Here is a 20,211-nt window from a genome sequence, read left to right as displayed (position 1 = left end):
GGGCCCGACCCCTACCGCCTGGGCCTTTTTCCCATAAGGATAGCAGGGGTCGAGCCCTTGTCGCCTTTGTCTCCTTTGACAGACTAACAGGGGGCTAGCCCCTATTGTCCCCTGTCTCACGACAGGGCAAGGCTCCTGACGCCTTCTGGCAGGTCGGTAGGGGCCAAGCCTCTGCCCCTATCCGCATTTCTAGAAGGTCGACAGAGGGCTTAGCCCCTGTCTCCTTCTACGTTTTTTGGTGGGACGACAGGGGTTGAGCCCCTACTGCCTTAAGTCCTTTCGACGGGTTGACAGGGGGCCAAACCCCTGTCGCCCTCGGCGATTCCAGTAAGTTGTCAAGGGTGAAGCCCCTGGCCTCGCCTGCACCGTTCAGGTCAGGATGGGGTCAGGGCTCACAGCCAAGTCTGCTCCGCCCTCCAGTTCAATTGCTTCATTTGCTAACATGTGTTTCTTTGCAGTTTGCACAACGGAGCAAGCTCGCGCCTCATGGCCCAAGCTTGTCCTCACTTATGTCCGTGTATGCAGACCCACAACCCCCCTGAGGTAGGGGCAAGTTGCATAAAAAGGCTATAAACGAACAAGATGTTAAAACAAATGAATAAATATGGAAAAGCAAAGACAATTACTTCTCCGCATTTACTTTCCTGTTGTTGTCGCGCTTTAAGTGCCTAGACATGCTTCTGTATTTACTTTCTAGTACTTATTTTTTGTCTTTATGTTCCGTATTTACTTCCCGCATTATGTTTATGCATTTTCTGTCTATTTTTACTTTTCTGCATGTACTTTATGCCTTTACTTTCTGCACTTAGCGTCCCTATTTTTCTTTTTCTTTCTGAATTGTCGTGTTCGGTGCGAGGCCTTGCCTCTTGAGACTCTGCTTAGGCAAGCCTCACAGGGTGTGCAGTTATGTGTACTGATTTTTGCTCTTTTTGAAAAGATGTGAAATCGTATGAGTGCATCAATCTCGAGAAGGAGTTCTACCTCTATACAAATTTTGAGTTTTCTCGAGTGCACAGTTGCATAGCTAAGCTAGCCATTTCCCTATTTTCTGCTGGATGCAGCTAGCTTCACCCTAAGTTGGGTTGCTTGGGAAAAATATGTGGACCTGCAGCAATCCGAAGTTTGTATGTTACCTTTGTTGTAAAGACTGAGCATAGATTTATTTATGCAGATGTTGTGTTCAGTTATCTTTTGAGAAATCCATGCTTACCATCGTAGTTGTGCCCTTTTGATAGGGATATTATATTATACTACGATGAGTAGCTGGAGAGGTCGATCAAACCTCAAAACGTGCACTGAGCACATTTGTTGGAACACAAAAAAAAATAATGTTACACCTTCACAGGTAAGATGTTTGAGTGAGTCTAACATACCAGAGTATGTAGAATAGGACGGCAGTTAAGAAACCCCCGTCATGCCCATTCGCCTCCTACGGTTCATCAAGAGAGAGGATGGATGGTACAAAAACTCCAATGGACAGGTCGTTAACGATCACCCCATGGAAAAATGACTCGGCTTTCCCAGTCATCGAAGTTAGGAGAAATGGACTACCATAATTATCCTATGTGATAGCTATAAAACCCACGGTTAAAAAAAAAAATTGTTACCGAATTCGGGTCCGACCCGGACCCGATTTGGGTACCTTTAATACCCCCCCCCCAAACCCACCCCACCCCACCCGAGTCTATTTAAGAAACTCGAGGGGTTAGGGTTTCAAGAAACCCTTCTCCTTCCCTTACCGTACCCCCCTCTTCTCTCGTCTGACCGCTTTTCTTCTTTTTTTGACCATCAACGATGTCGACCGGGGTACCCAACCTCGGTCGATCATCTTCCTCTCTAGCATCCTCGCTTGACGCCCTCTCCTCCCCCCTACATCGACCTCGTTCATCCCTAGCTCACCATTGCCATCCCCAACGTCGTCGCCTTACACCCTGACACAGTCTCTAAACTCTCCCTAAGTCGGTTCCCTCTCTTGTAACTCGTCTCCCCCTGTGACCTCTCTTGCAGGTGAATGCTTCTCTCTCTCTCAGTCTCTCATTGCCTTCTTCTTAGTCTTCTTCTGCTTTTCTTTTCTGACAGGTCGATAAGGGAGACACTCCCTGCCGCCTATATTCGAACTATCATCAGGGGCCCTTGCCCCTGCCCCTTGTTTTATGACATGTCGACGGGGAGGGGGGCGATGCCCCCTTGCCGCTTACGCATATCTGATAGGCAAGGGTTGCGCCCCTACCTCCCTCTTCATGGCTGACAGGTAGAGGCCTCACCCCTGCCTTCGTGCCCTTTCGGCAGACAAAAGGGAGGTCATGCATCCCTACAACTGAGGGTCAGGCTTGGCCTGACAGCCGAGCCCCACCCCTCCTTAGTTACCTCCTCACAGGGTCGAAGTCGGGGCCCCTGTCGAGCCCACCATTCGGTCGGGGCAGCTCGGCTTGCCCTGCCTCCCTGTGCCTTGTTAGGCACCACCCGATTTCTCAGTATAGCCAAAGGCGGTGCCTCTGCTTGGCCCTCTGTCACCTGCAGGCAGAGGCAAAAAGGCCCTGCCCCTCTTTCTCCACGGCAAACAGGGGTTTGCCCCTATCTCAGTTTCCCTTCCCCTTTCGTCTAACTCCATCAGACAAGGGCTCCGCCCCTGCCTCTTTGAAGTTGCTCAGGCAGGGGCGAGGCCCCTACCGTTTGGACCCTCAGACAGGCAGGGTTATTGCCCTGACTCTCTGTGTGTGTCAAACAGGGGAAAAGCCCTTGTCATCATCTTGGTCACGCTGGCTAGGGCAAAACCCCTCTTGCCCCTGCTGTCTTTTCGATTGGTCCATAAGTAGGGGCCGAGCCTCTGCTTCTCATTGCCTTCTTTGCGGGGAGGGTGTTGTTGCGCCCTCCTCTTGCCTCGGTTTTGCCGGTAGCCTGTGGACAGGGGCACCCTACCTCCTGTCTCTCTTTTTGGCAGCAGTCAGCAAGGGTGTGTCCCCTTCCATGCTCCTTTTTTATAAGACAAGCAACGGGCAAGGATGCAACCCCTGCCCCCTTTCCTCTTATTTTGAATCGGTAGGCAAGGGTTGTGCCCCTGCCCTTTTTCTTTTCCTTTTTGTTGTTAGCATGCTAACTTGAGTATTTTTTGTAGCTTGCATAATGGAGCTCTCTCGTGCCCCGTGACCTGAGACGTACATTACTTACGTTCAATGACATACGCGATGTCGCGACTCCCAAGGGTAGGGAAAAGTTTGCACAAAGGACAATGAATGAACTAAAATAAAGCAATTAAAAATGAAAATAAAAAAGAAAAGATAGTGGAAAAACTAAACTAAAATTAATTAAAATAAAAAGGCAAGGACAAAGGACAATGTATATATGTATATGTATATCTATATGCATACGCTTTTAACTCAAGGATGCAGTTTCATGATCCTTATCCTTTTTACTTTTTTGTCTATACTGCTTTTTGTTGCCATCGCACTTTATCTGCCCAAGCTTTTACTTTTGCATTTACTTTCTATCTTTACTTTTCTATCTTTATTGCTTTCTGTTGCCATCGCGCTTTATGTGCTCAGGCTTTTACTTTTGCATTTACTTTCTGTCTTTACTTTTCTTGGCTTTACTTTTGCCGTCGTGCTTTAGTGTACAACTTATTTGCTTTACGCATTTACTTGTTTACGCATTTATTTAGCCGAGGTATGGTTTTGTACCTCGTGCATTGCTTATGTATTTTCGTACCTCATGTTCTGCTTACGCATTTTTATGCTCATTACACAGTTTTACACTTTGGGGATCGATGGCACCTTACCATCTCACTGTATTGTGCACGAACTCATTTTTTGCTGACTTGCACTTAAGTGCAACTTTGATCGTATTCCATTTCGTTCATTTGTTTTAAAAAACATGACTCACACTTATGCACTTCGGTTCTCCAAAAAGGGGATTTTTAGGCGCAAACCTTTTTTCAAAATGCGTTGTTTTACAAAACAGATTTTGAAAGTATTTTGTGAGATAGCAGTTAGATCTTCCAAATCAATGTATTTAGAAGATGTGTTTTACAACTTCGGCTTGAGTATCCGATACGACTCAGATAAACCCAATTAGGGACACGAACTTGTGTTTTGGGGTGATATCTTTGAAAAACCCTTAACCCGTTTATCAAGACCAATATCGTGAGGTATGCGCAATATACAAATACTACGATAAACGAATGATAGATCTGTAGCGATCTCGCCTCGTATGAGTTGCATAGTGTGGTACTCACGGTTTGAAAGATAAATCATGTTCAAAATAAGATTTGTGGTTCATCATATTCTAAGTATGCTATTTTTCAAAAGATGTGAGTTTGTGCATGGGTACTAAAATTTTTGAGAAAAGGATTTCTTTTCATGAGTACAACTTTCCAAATAAACAATTTTGCAAAACAAAGTTTTAGAATCTTTTGATTTTGAAATATCAGCCAAGTCTTCCTAATCAACGTATTTGGGAATTGTAACATCAACGATTTTTTGAGGTTTTTTCTTAAATTTTTGAATTTTCATATTTTGTAATAGATTTTAAATTATAAAATCTTTTAGCTAGATATGCACTAAATAGATTCATAGGGTTAGTTGAAAAAAACCCAAAATGGGAAAAAAATGAATGAAATACCATGTCATGAATTTTTAGAAATTTAAGATATATTTTGAGAAGATTTGGATTTTTAACCCTAATAGAATTGATTAAAATGATTAATTAAGATGCTTAAAATGTGGGTAATATATTAAAAAATTTTAATATGGCATGAATGTAATTAAATTATGTGCCTTAGTATTTAAAGTTAATTTCAATTGAATTTAGAAAATATTTTAAATTAATTTAGAACTAATTTGCCTTGAATTTCATGGAATGGATTTCAAAAAATTAATTAGAATCCATAAATTGGTAGGAGTCCATAGGTGGGTCCTCCCATCCTATGTGGCATCCTTATTTAAAGTTAAAAAAAGTTATAAACCAAAATAAACTTGAAATTTAAGTTAAAATCAAAGTTTTTAAAAAACAAGACAAGGGGTGGAAAAGTCAACACTTAACCAAAAATTTAAAAATGAGCCCCATAGGGGGAAGTCACTTTTGGAAAACCCTAGAAGGGGTCCAACAAGGGTTGGACCCATATGGAAAAGAAGGAAAGAAAGAAAAGAATAAAAAATAAAGGAAGGAATATATATATATATATAACAAGCCAAGTCAACTTGCTTGCTTGGCAAGCAAATTGAATATTATGGAAAGGGGGCCAACCCATGGGGGTCGACCACCCTTTCTTATTCTTTTAGGTATTAATATAATACTATGTAATATATGTAAGGTATATTATATAGTACTTAGACTATGTTTCAAAAAAATTAAATATATCAAGAAAAAAAATATATTTTAAAAGGGCTAGTAACATCATATAGATTTGGATTGTTTTTATTAGCTCAAGGGCTAGGATTCATCCCAGCCCTTGACCTAATTCAAGGAGCTATAAAAGAAGATGACGGTCTCACGTCCCCCCCCCCCCCGTTTTGCCTCTTTGAGTATTTTTAGCCTATCTCAAGTCTCCTTCTCCCAAAACTCTACTTTCTCTTCTTCTTTCCTCTACCTCAACTCCATTGATTTTCACCTTAGAGCTTCAACGAGGACCCTCACCTGGTGTAAGAGTGCCTAAGGAGGGTGTGTATAAAGTCATGACACACGTGGAATAGCCAAATCGTGCGAAAAGACCCGCCAGATCCTCGTGCAGGTTTTGATTTTAACCTCCATAACCGCCTCCATCCCTGTTTCATGTCCTTCATCCCCGGTCCAAACAGGGTGAGGTGAGGCCCCATGCCATCCCTAATGATATCAGTCCATAAGACAACAGGTATACCCACATGTAGGGATGTCAACAGTTAGGTTTGGGTCAGATATCCGACCCACCTGAATCTGATTAATCGGTTTTGGTATAAAAAAAAACTGAACCAGATTACAAAAGCATGTCGGATTCAGTTCTATAAGATCTGATTCAGATTCTGACTCGGCTTTTTTACCAGGATCCGATCAGATTCTCAAAGGTATCATATGACATAATAAAGAAAACAGTCACCCACTCGAACGCAGGTTTTCCAGTGACAACTTGCATCGTGCCTGATTTTTATAGGCAACACTAAAATGACGCTTATTCTTTTTCAGATGACAACTTAGACAAGTGGTTTGACTAAGACATTTAATTTTTTAAGCGCAAAGGTAAAACCATCAAGGAAAAAAATCAAGTGGCCAAAATTTGATATATTTTGAGTAATGAATTGGCCATATTTGATGTATATTTTTTAAGTATCAGCCAAAGCAAAGAATGGTGCCAAAAGTGAGGGACATATAAGTCACTGTAAGTAAATTTGAAACCATCAAGGAAAAAAAAATCAAAATAAAGTGGCCAAATTTGATATATTTTGAGTAATGAATTGGCCATATTTGATGTATTTTTTTTAGTCTCAGCCAAAACAAAAAATGGTGCCAAAAGTGTGGGCAATAAGTCATTGAAAGTAAGAAGTATTATTTCATACCCATAGCAAGTATTTGAAATTCCTTTAGATAACCCCAAATGTTTGGCAGCTTTTTGTAAATAGTTGATAACTTGGGCAGCTTTTGAATCTAACTATCGATAGGGTGTGAGATTTTTCAATATTTCTCCATCATCACTCCTCGAATTGGCATTTATCATTTTTTGAGTTTCTACCGACCCTAAAAACCTAAACCCTTTGGAGTTTCTACAAACCCTAAAACCTAAACCCCAAACTTGAAACCCTAAAACTTAAATTCAAATACCCAAAAATATTAATCTCGAATGAACCCTAAACCATAAGCCTTAAATTCCAAATCCCAAAAACCCTAAACCTTCAATTCCAATACTAAAAAACTTAAACCCAAACAGTAAAGCCTGAACCATAAACGTTAAAATTCCTTTGGGTTTTTATTTTTTATATCTTTGTTTCTTGTCTAGCCATTTTTGTCCACTCATTTGTTTGAAATAAATGGGGTTTTGTTTTAATCCATGTCACATGGACACACTAGTTTGGCAGTGTCCCCAAGACACGAGCGGACACTGACACTGACACGTAGAATCACTATTGTAATAATATTTAAATGGTTTTAAGTATTATTTTAATAAAAATTCATTTTATATTAAAACATCAAAAAATAATTTTAATGAATTAAAAAATTAAAAAATCCGTGTCCTGTTAAAAGGAAAAAAATCAAACTTGCAAGTCAAATCCGCGTCACACGTCCTCACGTCGATGTGTCTTTGTGACATAACTTTTAATGTAAGCCACTAACAGCCCAAGCACCTCGCAGCTTGTGATAAATGGCGGAATGATATAACCCCATAAAGACTACCAACAAAACCAACCCAAATTGCCTTTTTTAAGAAGATTTGGAGTGGGATTCTGTTATTTAATTTTCATCCAATTAGGATTCAGTTTCAATAATTTTTATTCGAACATGAATGCAAATTCAAATCCAAATCCAAGTCCAATTAAAATATATCTGGTTTATAGGATTTTGGTAATACACATCCAAACTGAATCCAACCCATTAAAATCCCTGCCCAGATGTATCAACCAAAATTCATATTTACTCTTGAAAAGTTTGCCCAAGATTAAGAGTTCACTGGCCAAAAGAATCCAATAAGACATCCAAATATCAACGGAATACATCAAGAACTAGATCCTAACGTCTAGACGAAGTCCATCTCATTGATTAAGATGCTTATCACCAGCATGTCACCGGCCAGTACCCATGAATTTCATCTTCAACACCTGTTCTATCAGTCACATCTTCAACATTCATACAACAAGCCCCCCCTTATAAACTTGCGACATGCTAATGGCATCATGTGAATCCATCATATTCGTTGGATTCAGATCATAACTTACAGGACTTATTCTCAATAATCAACAATTCCTATCACACATCATGTACCCCTCATATCAGTTTGATGGTAAATGCATTAAAAACAGGAAAGTATCAAACGCCAGTCATATGTACAGCATGCCAGATATGGGCAAGATATTTCAACAAATGATTATTGGGAAACCATGGTTCGTCCATGATCATAAGATTTAGCAGATATATAGAGGCAATGCACATGAATAACAAAATACAGCACAAAAGCAGCTAACAGATGTTCATCAAAGATTATTTCATCACCACAGCATTAAGATTGAGGAACTGAACATCTCAAAGATTCCTAGATGAAGATGGGAGCATGACTAAGCACTCTCTGTTGCCGAAACCTGCACGCCAACTAGAGAAGGAATCAGATTCCACAACAAAGCTAGAAAAAATATGCACGAATCAGGGAAGCAGAGCAGACAATGCTAACCCACCTTTCTTCACCAGCTTTCACCAATGCCAAAACCAGCAACATGGCCAGCATTGACTGTTACCTGCAATCCCAGATACAACATTCTATTCGCCACCGTTGATCAGTTCATACTTACTGAACTTACCAATCAGAAAACAATCAAACCAGGAAATACACAGCCACAAAACGAAAACCATGAGCTTTAATTTCACCACCACCCCCCACCTCCCCCCGCGCCCTCCCCCCCCCCCCCCCCCCCCAAAAAAAAAAAAACAAAAAAACAAACAAACAAACAAACAAACAAACAAACCAAAAAAGCATGTACTGATCAACCCATGAATCACAAAAATCACCTTTCCCTCCTGAATCCGATCCCGGGCACGCACCGCAGACCTCTTCGGCGCGGAGCCAACTGCACCCACCTCCGCAAAGGGCCTCTCCCGCAGCAATCCGAGTGGGGAACTCCATCTCTCCACCAAACGAGATCGAGAGACGTCAGACAGATTGTTCCCAACCAAGACTCTTAATTCTCCCACTCTATGCTTAACCCGGTGCACCTTCACCAACACCCACAAAACAACAACTCGGCCCTCTCACTACACTCACCACTCTAAACTCAAAACCTGAATCAATCATGCCATGTATTGTATCAACAAAAAAGAACAGCTTCCGCGGTTTGAACACCAACATAAACAAGCCCAATGATCCAAAAAGAGAGGTACCCACAAGCGTGGAACAACATAAGAGAGGTACAGACACTCACATTGATTCGATGAAATCGACCACAATCGTTCCGGAGACGCATGCCCCAAACATCAAACAGATTAACCTCCAAAATTAACAAAAGCACGAAAAAGAGATGGTGATGGAATTGGACGAAGGGGGAAACCAAAAGATGCCTCGGGGAAAAGGCAAGAACGAGAGAGAGAGAAGGAGAAAAGGACGTAAAGACCCCTCCTCTTTTGAATATGACCCGTATCCCCCTCAAAATCCTACCCTAGATAGGCCAGTATACGGGTCGGAGTTTTGATCCAGATCCGAACAGAATACCATCCAGATTGTTGGTTCTGGATGGTATATATCCGAATTTGGGTCGGATTCAGAACAGATATGGCCATGGCAAGATTTATTCGGTTCTGCATCCAAACTGGGAAAATTTAAATTATAGGAACTGCTTTTTTTGAGAGAGAGAATAGGAAACATTTAATTAATCATGGATATATACAGCTCAATTAGGTGGAAGAGAAGGTGACCGTGAGTGAATAAAAAAGCAAGGGACAAGAAACCAAGAGTGGACCCAGCCACTTGCAGTCCGAAAAGCTCCATTTACAACTGACCTCAAGAAGCACATAAAAAGAATTATGGGTGTCAATGGGTAAGGTTTGACCCAGACCGGACTCCTACCAAACCCTACAGGGTCAGGGTTTGGTGATAAATAAGAAGGTCCGACTACAATCGGGGGCGACCCAAAGGGTCCGATTAATATATGGACCCAGGTGTGGTTTGTGAAATTTCATACCAAAGTTGGCCCCGATCTGAGTTCCGACAAAGATCTGAAAATTTTCAATGTAAAAAGGAAAAAAAAGTATTATTTTACTGGGTATTATCCGGGTCTGATTCATGTATCCGATTGGACCCAGGTCCGGACCTAGTAATATCATCTTAAATCAGGTTTGGGTCTGGTTCCACCTAAGTCCAAACCAAACCTGACACGTTGACACCCTAGAAAGAATCCTGCCAAGGACGAGAAGAGATCTGAGTTGGGAACAGATTTTCAATTCAATATGTTTCAGCTTTTCTACATGAAAATCAACGGATTCATGCATCTCTATTCAATAGTATCTTATCAGTATACCTATGGTGCAGACTGTGCATCTCCAAACCTTAGTGGGGTTGGGGATTATCCAAATTCCTTATGCGCAGGGCATACTTCATTCCTTTAGTGGTGGTTGCATATGTAATGCAACCAGACCACATCATATGAATATCTTTTCACTCTTTCTGTTCCAAGATTCTATGTGAAAAAGCTTCTGCTTTATGCTTGATATGTTTGTCAAAAGATGATGACAGGGTCATCACCTCCCCAACTTGAGGCACCATATATTCCCAAGATCGAGAGCTTTATTCCAATCATATTAGAAATTCAAGGATGTCCAATATGTTCTTGAAAATCTAAATTCCTAACCTCCTTGGGAGTTTCAACTTCTTCAAAACAAAATTCTCTCTCAGGTGAAAATTTGGTACACAGCAGGCTGTTAATATTTTTTAACCCTTGAAAATCCAACATATATGTTAGAAAGACGTGACAATGGCTCGTTTATGCTAATCCATGTTAAATATTTTGTGTGAGCCTAAGTATGTACATTATAAACTATTTAATGTATGTGCTCATTTAAAGTAATCTTATGCGCACTTAATGTGTTCATATGTTAATTTTTTATTTTATGATAGGCTGAATTGAAAAGAAGACAAGGTTACAAATGGGTTATGGTCCCAAAACCATATATAATAATGTTTTTTTTTCCACTTTCCTCAAGAAATAGATTGTTCCTCTCTCATGTAGATTAGAGAAGAAGAAAAAGTATTAATAGAAGTTTTGAAAGATCAAAACCCATCAAGATCTATTGACACAATGATGAATTTGAGTAGGCTTCTGCACTATGCTTTATTTTCATTTTTCCTTTTTCAATGATTCAACATCAACAAATTAAGGATAAATAAGAATTATTTTCTTAAGTTTTTCGACAATTCAAACACAGATATGATCTGGAAGGTGAAATGGGCAATGTATATAGTCACAAGAATATGTTTTTGGAATATGAATAGAGATTTGGTATGTTTTTGTTTTCCTTAAGTGTCACCATATATATGTGACCTACATGCTCGTTTTACCGCGGCTACCAGATTGGCCAATTACAATGCATTAAACAGGATCTTTTAATGCTTGAAAATTGACAGGTTAGACTTCTCATAAATATTAGAGCATCCAAAAATCTCATTTTCCCCATAAAAATATACAATCGTCTCTCGATTCCTAGCAAAAGGACCATGCCTAATGCATCAAATATGGTTCCATTTGTGAAATAAAAATCACAAATACCTAGTTCACACTCCCCTAACATATTTCCAGTAAACATATTACAGTGCCTCATATCTCTCTCTCTCTATCTCTATCTAAACTGCTATAAACATATGAAATTTCAACGTTTCACTTGGCATCAATTATAAAATGAGAACAAAAAAGGGAAATCTGAAGTGCAAACAAGTACACCAAATTCTGAAAATGACAACGTACCAATCGTCCTCTTTAGAAGGTCCTATTTTTCCTTGAAAATTTCCAGACGTATAACCTTCAGATATCCTGGTGCGTCTCTGCTCTGGAAAAAAGGAAGGCAATGAAAGTAGATACTTCCAACAAAACATAATTGGGATCTTTTCCAGTGGATTCAATACACAATTCCTGCATCATTTTTCCCTGCAACTTGCCCTCATCACATTTGGTGCGGATTCTAAATTCCTTCAAAGGTTCTGTTGAAGTTGACATGATCTCAGGACTGATCTTGTCAACTTGAAGTGATCCGTTTTGCAGCCTTGGATCCATTAATTGGTTATACAACTGATCTTGTTTCATTAGTTAAAAATAAAAACCATAGTTTTGGTATTAAATCAAGTCATAAAAATTTAAGTTGTCTCAGATGAGATAGCATAAGATAAATCCAACCTAAATGAATGTTTTACTGTTAAATTAACCTCTATCAGACAATAAAAACCTTAAGAAATATGGGCAATTACGTAAATGGCACTGACTTTGGCCCAATACCGAGATTGACCGCAAGCTAGATAATATGGCAAATCTAGCCAATTTACTGTTTACTTGACACTTTTGCCCTTTTCTGCCTGAAAGTTCAGGCACCTTGTTGGAATTCAATCATTATATGTTTTAAACTTTGTTCATCGTTTCAACCACTCTTAACTCGCTGTTCTGCCTTCAAAACATGGAATTGTGCCAAAAGAGAGTCATCTACGCTTTTGTCCATAAGAAATGTAATAGCAATAAACAAACTAAGAAAACTGCTTCCAAGCTTCTCATTAAGAAAATAAAACAAAGATTAACATAAAATGGAGTTTGGTATTTTAAAACATTACTTTCTGGCCTTGCTGAATCTGGAAGAGAACATTATCACAGCAATAAGGATTAACAAGATGGACAGGGCATATTGTAGCTTGCTGATATTTTACAACTTAATTGAAATGCAATTTAAATTTCTTTCAGTTGAACAATGGAACGAGTATCTCAAGTGCACCGCCTTTGTCATCACAACGCTTTTGGGGTGCATATGGTCTTCAAATATCTCCCATCCAGAGAGATTCTGATTCCTCCAATCTCTTCCTTGCGTTCAACTCCTTATTCCTATATCCTCAGAAGCAGCCCTTCACCTTTCTATAAATACCATCATCATGCAATCCTCTGTTGTGCAAGAAAACCACCACTTCTACTGTTTCATTCTAAAACTCTTGTTAGTGTCCTCACTCTCTTCACAAAGCAATGGCTTCCAGTTCCCTGAGCTCATCCTCATGGACACCAAAGCAGAACAAGTCCTTCGAGAGGGCGCTCGCCGTGTTCGACAAGGACACGCCTGATCGATGGAAGAATGTGGCAGCCATGGTTGGAGGAAAGACTGCAGAGGAGGTGAAGCGTCACTATGACCTCTTAATGGAGGATGTAAGCCGTATTGAATCAGGTCAGTGGTCATCCCCAAGCTACAAGTCCTCTGCAGCCAACAAGGCAAAGAACTCTGGTTTAACAGCTGATGATTGCAGGTAAACCTTTTTTTAACTCTACTCATTTCCTAACATCATGAATTCAGTTGGGTGGATGAGTCTGCTTTCCTTGCCATGGTGGCATGTATGAACATGTTATAATTCTGTTTTTGGCTTTTCATGTTACAGGCATCTGATGCAACTGAAACTGCAACGTCAATGAAAGTTGACGCTAGAAGAAGACAGTTTATATGATAAAGTGTATGGCTCCCTCTACCATCCGGTGGTTTAGATGTGTAGTTTCATGGTATGGTATAGTAAATATAGTTTGTATCGAAACCCCGTTGTCTCCCATGAGAAATGGGGTCTGTGCTTTAATGTTGTTTAGATAAGTTTGAACTTTGAACTGTAATGGTTCAACATAGACGTTATTATATATAAGTGGGAAAGTACTGTTGTTCTGGATGCCTAGAGAATTTAAGGCTTCCTTTAGTTGTATAATCTCTCTTTCTCACTCTCATGATGTGACAATCGAGTGATCGACCTTCAGCTTGTGTAACTATCATAGTACTAAATGCAACTTTCTTTTTCAATAATTATATCATGCAACACATGGATCGTGTGTATGCTTTTTATTTTTCCTTCTACCCGACTGACCATCCTTGGATTACAGGCAAATAATATCGCATAAACGACTGTGGTGTTTCGTGCCATTCATTATTTAATGTATTATCCATGCCAACAGCCGCACACAACGACCTACTGCTCTTTTATCTTTTTGAATACTGAAATCAGAAAGTATGAGTCTAACATTTAAAAACTGCAGACGGGTTTTACTCTTACCTGAAATAATTGCTAGTTGTAGTGAATGGAGAGATAGAGAGAGAGGTTTCATGATTATGGCTGCCTTTACTGTAGCTTGCAATCAATCTCCAACAGTTCCATGTGGTCTGTCCTAACTTATGGAACAAGTTTCAGTGAGGCCAAGTGAGCCACCTGATTCATAATGATTTCAGAAAGGAGAGCAAAGATGGATACAACAAGATTTCGAAATCGGTATGGACCGAGAAGGTATGCTCATACAATTAGTGAAATAAGAGGCACACTTTTGCATACATTGGCAAAAATATTTTAAAAGATTTTCAAAAGATTGAGGAGTGGACAAACTAAAAGCATACTAGAGTCAAAAGCATACCGCAGTCACACCATGCATGGTTCAAAGTAGCAGAATGGCCATGTCATTAAAAGTCAGCATTGTGGTCAAAATGTGTATCATCATCAAATAAGAGCCTTAGGCGATCTGGCTGATAAGATAATCAAAATCCGGGATCAAGTAGAAAAGAACATGAAAGACAAGAAAAAGAAAGAAAGAACAGAATCACAGAAATATATTTGGCAAATATCTAAAAAAAGAAATGCCCGATTAATTCCTAAATGAAACTCTTTTATGAAATCTTTCATTGAAAGAATATACATGGGTATCCTTCAATGTATCACTAACATTTACAACATCAGTGTACAAATTTTCTTGACTCAACGCTTGACTCAACAAAAAAGATTCTAAAAATACTTACATGCCTCGATTTGGGATAAGCCTTTGCTCAGCCCTAGCTTTGCCACTCCCTATGGTCAAGGGTTCCGCTATGAGTTTACACCGTCGTCAGCAACCATAAGTATGGCAGGCTTAGTCAGCACCACTAGGGGGCGTTTGCATGTCACGAAAAGGGGTGCCAAATCCACTGCCGCGGAAAGAGAATTGGACTCACCCTCCACGGAAACCATTTTCGCAGAAAAGGGGGGTCCCACATGCATTTTGGCTTGCTCATCGAGGGAATTCCACAGTACCATGTTTGTTTTAAAATTTTGGGCACTGCAAAAATGCATGCCCAAAATGCCCATTTTCCGTGACATGCAAACACCCCCTAAGTCTTTGATCCCGAGGGTGGTTTCTCCATCCTTCACGAAAAAATAAGCATTGACTGCTAAGTTATTTATATCTTATTTTCTAATACCATAATTGCAGAGATTATTATTAAAGTGACAGCTACAAGCAAGACCCTATCCCGGATCACCAGTGGTTAGAGCTATTCTTAAAAAGACGGTGGGACCTTGTTTTTCTCAAGATTGATACCTCATGGGATCATTACTGATGGCTTGCCCAATGTATATCCTTAGCGAATTAGGGCACTCATCTAGAGTTTGTAGGGCTGGTAAATGAGCCAAATGAACTGAACAGAGCATGTTTGGGCTGGACTCATTTACTAGTTGACCAAACTCGTGACTCGTCTCATATTCGTGTTTAGCTGAGCTAAGTTCAAGCTCAGCTTGGCTCAGTCTTGAAGGAGACAAGCCTAACACGGGCTGGCTTGTGTAAAAAAATCATGTTTTTCATACATGGAATATAAATAATTTCTATATATTATACTTGAAATATATACTTTTTATATATTAAACATAATAGTTGATATTTTATATGTATGTTTTTCATACATCATTTTCTTTATATATATATATATATATATATATATATATATATATATATATATATATATATATATATAGAGAGAGAGAGAGAGAGAGAGAGAGAGAGTAATGGGCCGGTGCTAAACCCATTTTGTGCTAAACCGCGTGCTAAATAGGTTTTTCAGGATTTTTTCATTTCATTTTTAAATTCTGACAGTACAGATGTGATCAATGTACTTGATTTTATAGGGATCTACACTTAAAGCATTTGATTCCAACACATGGGTGGGTTTTTATAAAGTTCTAAAAATCAAGGTCCAAAATCTTTGTAAATTTTTGAGGCTCCTTACATCATTTTTTTCCATCAGAATCACATGATCCAGGTGTGGATTCTTAGTAAATCGACCATGCCCAACACATTTATTGGGCCGGAACTGTGTAAAAAGCACCAGAGAAGCTCAAAAACCCATTTAGCATGCAGTTTAACACCAAAATGGGTTTAGCAAAGACTCATTTTCGTGTATATATATATATATATATACACACACACGCGCGAGCTTTTACCCAAGCTGAGCCAAACAGTCTCGACTCATTTAAAACAAACAAGCTTCTCATGGCACTCTCCAGCTATGCAAGCTGATCACGGATGAGTTCACTACAAGCCGAATTGAGCTGAGTCACGAGCTGTTTGATTCATTTACCAGCCCTAGCCGGACAGCGTATAATCAATTTTAGTTGGAGGGGGTGCTTAAATTCAGAATTGACATCCTCGTTAAGTTGGACGGGCACGAAAAAAGTTGTTTCAATCATCAACTTTACAGAGAAATGTCCTGTTTGTTTCATTCCCTTGAGATGGGAAAAGGCTGAGTTGGCAGAAAAGCTCAGTCCGACTCCTTGGATGAAACAAACATGAATAATACAAAGATGGGAATGTGGTAAGCTGACATAATTAGGTTTCACTCATCCCCTATGCCACTCCTATCTTCATACCCTCCTTATAATTTCATTGATGCAAGTTGTTTTAATCAAATCATACTTCAAGGATGTGATCTATATCATTCATTTGTTGAAGATTAGCATTTAAATTGCTAAAATCTGACTTGTGTACAGAATTTTTTAGTGATTAAAAAAATAACAGTTGACAAAAAACAACTGCGACTAAAAAAAAGTCATATTTTTTTGTTAAAAATTGCAATCCAATGGTTGAATCGACCGTGTTGAATCAATATAAGGTCAGATTTAATCAAAACAATTTGCACCATAAGATGTAAGAAGGTTATGAATATGGGGGATGACAAAGGGATGAGTGGAACCCACCACTGGCAGCTTTTCCCTCCACCCTCTTTTCATGTCATTTTTCATTCACATCTCTTCCCATCCCTCATCTATATGCTGACAGCTGTGTGGCCTCCAAGAAGGGAAAAGGTGCCTTTTCTTATTCTCATCCCTAGAGGGGCATAAGTACTCATGACGTGTATATATATATATATACCTTATTGTGTTACACACTCTTGTTTACATAAATTTAGCTTGATTTATTTTAGTATATTACAAAGTTAAGGTTTTATCATGTTTAGTACACCATAAAATTTTATTTTTATGATGGTGAAAATCAACAACTCACAATTTATGAAAATAAGGATAGTTTAAAAATAATTTAAAATGTTATATTTGAGTCAGCTTTAACGCATGAAAATAATAAATAGAACATGTTAAGTATGATCCAATGGTTAGATTTTGCTTTTGAAGCTTAGATACACGTACAATATTATCATAGAAGCATTATATATATTGAGAGAGAGAGAAATGTGTATCTTCCATATTATTTACTTCCTAAACCTCTTTAAAAGGCATATTTGTGCAAAATTTTTTTTACTTAATCCAAACCCTATAGATATGTTTATCGTTGTTTATTCATTTGAAAACTATGTTTTGGATCAAATCAATTTAACAAAAATTCTTGATTTTAGTTAATCAAATTTTTGATGCAATATATAGGGACGACAGGGGATCGAGGTGGAGGCTGGAGACAAGGTCTCCACCATCACCCCGTCTCAAAATTTTGCCCTCCATTATCAGCTTTATCCTAGCACAAGTTTTGATTTTTGTAACGACCCCAGCTCATACTATTGAAAATGCAAATTTTTTTTAGTGCGGAAAACTTTCCAGAGACCCGGGGTCCTTATAGTTTCAATTCCAACTAGATAGCCAAACACCACAAATGGACTTACAATTATCATCCAAAAGAACCAAAGCAAACATCTTTATTTATAAATCAAGAATCAATTCCAGAGACAATGTTTTACTCAACTGAAATTAAAGTAGCAACTAACTGAAACAAAAGAACTGAAAAGAACAATAGAACTAAAAGACAAAAAAAGAGTTACTCTATCCACTAGTGAAACTGTTAAGAACCAAGTGTGGCCCTTGTGGCCTTCCAGTAGCTGTCGACTTCACTGATCATCTATTCCTGTGAAAAACCAATAAAGTAGGGTATCAGAATCGAAATCCTAAGCACAACTACTTCTTAGTGAAATAGGTGAGACAAAGGGTTAATATAAGATATCATGCAATATTTTGAGAGAAATGCAACATGACATTTTATAACATTTAAGAAATTTTTTATGCATCAGTTATAAGTGTTAGGTATGTACAAACATTAAACCAGCAACAAGTAACAAAACTTCAACATGCAATAAGAAGTAAATATTACATACTCACCATCATGTAATGATTGTGGGAACATGTGATCATTGCAAAAATTTTCTGCTTTGTTCCCTCTTTTCCTTCTCTTTGCCTTTCTAGCCTCTATTCCCTTTTTGAAGGAGAAATAAAAGATAAAAAAGAAGAGAGAAGAGAAAAGAAAAGAAGAGAGAAGAAAAAAATTAGATATTAAAAAGCATATTTCATTCTTTAAATGAATTGAAATAAGATTGAAGATATAATACATTTCTAACTATGATCATAAAATATATTATAAATAATTTATATTTAAATTCAGATAAAGAATAAAACACATTTTGGTGCCTTTATAGAGTTTGAAATGAAATTAACTCTCAATATATCCTGACTATGGCCATTGATATATATTTTGAGTTAATTTCAAGTTAAACTCTGATAAAGAAAGAAAATTTCAGAAAATATGATGATTTTGAAAAGAGATCCAGTGTGGATCCAATGTTATTCCATAAAAGATAAAAATCCTAAGCATTGTCTACATTTTAACTATGGCTATCAATGTAAATCATTTGCTTAGGATTAGTTACCTCTTATTAGAATGGTGCATGTGCCATTCGTGTTTTACCATTTGTGAAATTTTTAAAATAAGAGCAAAAATGATATGAAACAAGTATTTTTATGCTCATACATTCTATTCTAATGTTGAAAAATATTTTCATTAGTATCTAATTATTACATTATTGAAATTGAAATTAAAATGATAGAATCCTAATCTAAGAAGGAATTTGATATATTACATCTTTTCTGCAAAACAGAGTTAGCACAAAGTGGAAAATCACTAAAAAACATGCATATGACTATAGTTGTCATAATGAAGAATACATGTGCAAAGTATCATCATATTTATGTTGAAATGGAAAAATGCATGTACTTAAGTATAATGCCTATATATTCTATCTATACATGGATGGAGATATTCTTACTAAAATGTGTGTAAAATGTATTTTCTGAAATGAGAATGCAAATATGCTTCTGAGCATGATGAAGCATGCAGAGGAAGGTATATAGTGAATGCATATGTTGCAAAGAATAAAACACATATATTACAGAAAAGGGAATGTAAATGTTGCATATAGTAGGTACAAAGACAGTAATAGGAGTGCTTGCTCCGATGCAAATATGGTTCCAAGATTGAATAGTAGGGGAACCATTAGGACACAAGCATATGCATACACATGGGATATTCACAACCTTTCATTGAACCAGGGCAATCCATCTTCAAATAATAAGATATCACATGGGGAATGTATATGTTGAAATTAGAGGGGCATTCATACCACTGTCATCCCAGCAGTCACTGTTTGTAAAGCTTATACCAGTGGTTCACCCATCCTGAGAGTCCTTCCTCTGTCTAAAATCAGAACCAAACTTTTATTTGGATCAACCTCTCTTGGGTAAACAATCTCAGTAGACTCTTTAGCTACAATTTGTCCACTTGCATCAGAGTTTTGTTGACATTGGATGTAATGTACTCCTGCTGTAACTATTACTTGATTTTATTTGCAACTTCGCATTTGAATTTCTGTTGGTCATTGGTGAGAACTCATATTCTGTATCTTGCGAACCAACCTTGTTACACCAATTGCCTCACTGAGACGTTTCAGAAGGATGCTGCCAATTGAAAGGTAGTTGAAAGCTTTTATAGAAAAATAGTTGAAGAAGATTGAAAGAAAAGAGCAAGATGATCCTTTCCTGCATTCTAGCAAAATTTTTAACTGACGTAATCCCTAGCATTACATTTTTAGTCGGGAGGTGCATGCTGAACCAGTAGAACCCTGTGATGCTAAAGATGCAAAGGTATACAAGATGACAAGATGCGCGGATGAAGTACTATGTTGTGATTTGTGCAAGATGCAAAAATTTTAACTTATGGCATTATAAGGTGAACTTTACAACCAAATATGTTGTATCAACGTATAGGA

General features: G+C 38.2%; 1 protein-coding gene and 1 long non-coding RNA gene across 4 annotated transcripts; one reads left to right on the top strand and one right to left on the bottom strand.

The window, feature by feature from the left end:
- Positions 1 to 8,044: 8,044 nt before the first annotated feature.
- Positions 8,045 to 9,193, bottom strand: LOC149819466 (uncharacterized). 3 transcript variants are annotated; one of them, XR_016427364.1, is made up of 4 exons: positions 9,090 to 9,180; positions 8,680 to 8,949; positions 8,349 to 8,430; positions 8,045 to 8,255 (listed from the first exon to the last, which is right to left on the bottom strand). It is a non-coding gene; the product is annotated as an uncharacterized LOC149819466 (long non-coding RNA). The 3 variants fall into 3 exon arrangements; XR_016427363.1 differs by lacking the exon at positions 8,680 to 8,949 and having other exon boundaries at positions 9,090 to 9,193; XR_016427362.1 differs by lacking the exons at positions 8,680 to 8,949; positions 9,090 to 9,180 and having other exon boundaries at positions 8,349 to 8,566.
- Positions 9,194 to 12,798: 3,605 nt separating this feature from the next.
- On the top strand, positions 12,799 to 13,724 carry LOC149819465 (protein RADIALIS-like 4). Its single transcript, XM_089984405.1, has 2 exons — positions 12,799 to 13,147; positions 13,277 to 13,724. The coding sequence occupies exons 1-2, from the start codon at positions 12,873 to 12,875 to the stop codon at positions 13,308 to 13,310; spliced, it is 309 nt and encodes a 102-aa protein (XP_089840531.1). The 5' UTR covers positions 12,799 to 12,872; the 3' UTR covers positions 13,311 to 13,724.
- The last annotated feature ends 6,487 nt before the right edge of the window (positions 13,725 to 20,211 follow it).

The sequence above is a fragment of the Nuphar pumila genome, chromosome 13, assembly GCF_984573655.1.
Source record: "Nuphar pumila chromosome 13, dmNupPumi1.hap1.1, whole genome shotgun sequence".
Classification (NCBI taxonomy): Eukaryota; Viridiplantae; Streptophyta; class Magnoliopsida; order Nymphaeales; family Nymphaeaceae; genus Nuphar; species Nuphar pumila.
The sequence above is the reverse complement of the archived record's forward strand: the minus strand, read 5'-3'. Positions and strand labels throughout refer to the sequence as shown.

Coding starts and splice junctions, on each gene's coding strand:
- LOC149819465 (XM_089984405.1), top strand. CDS start 12,873: ATGGCTTCCAGTTCCCTGAGCTCATCCTCATGGACACCAAAGCAGAAC. Junction 13,148..13,276: donor TTAACAGCTGATGATTGCAG/GTAAACCTTTTT, acceptor TTCATGTTACAG/GCATCTGATGCAACTGAAAC.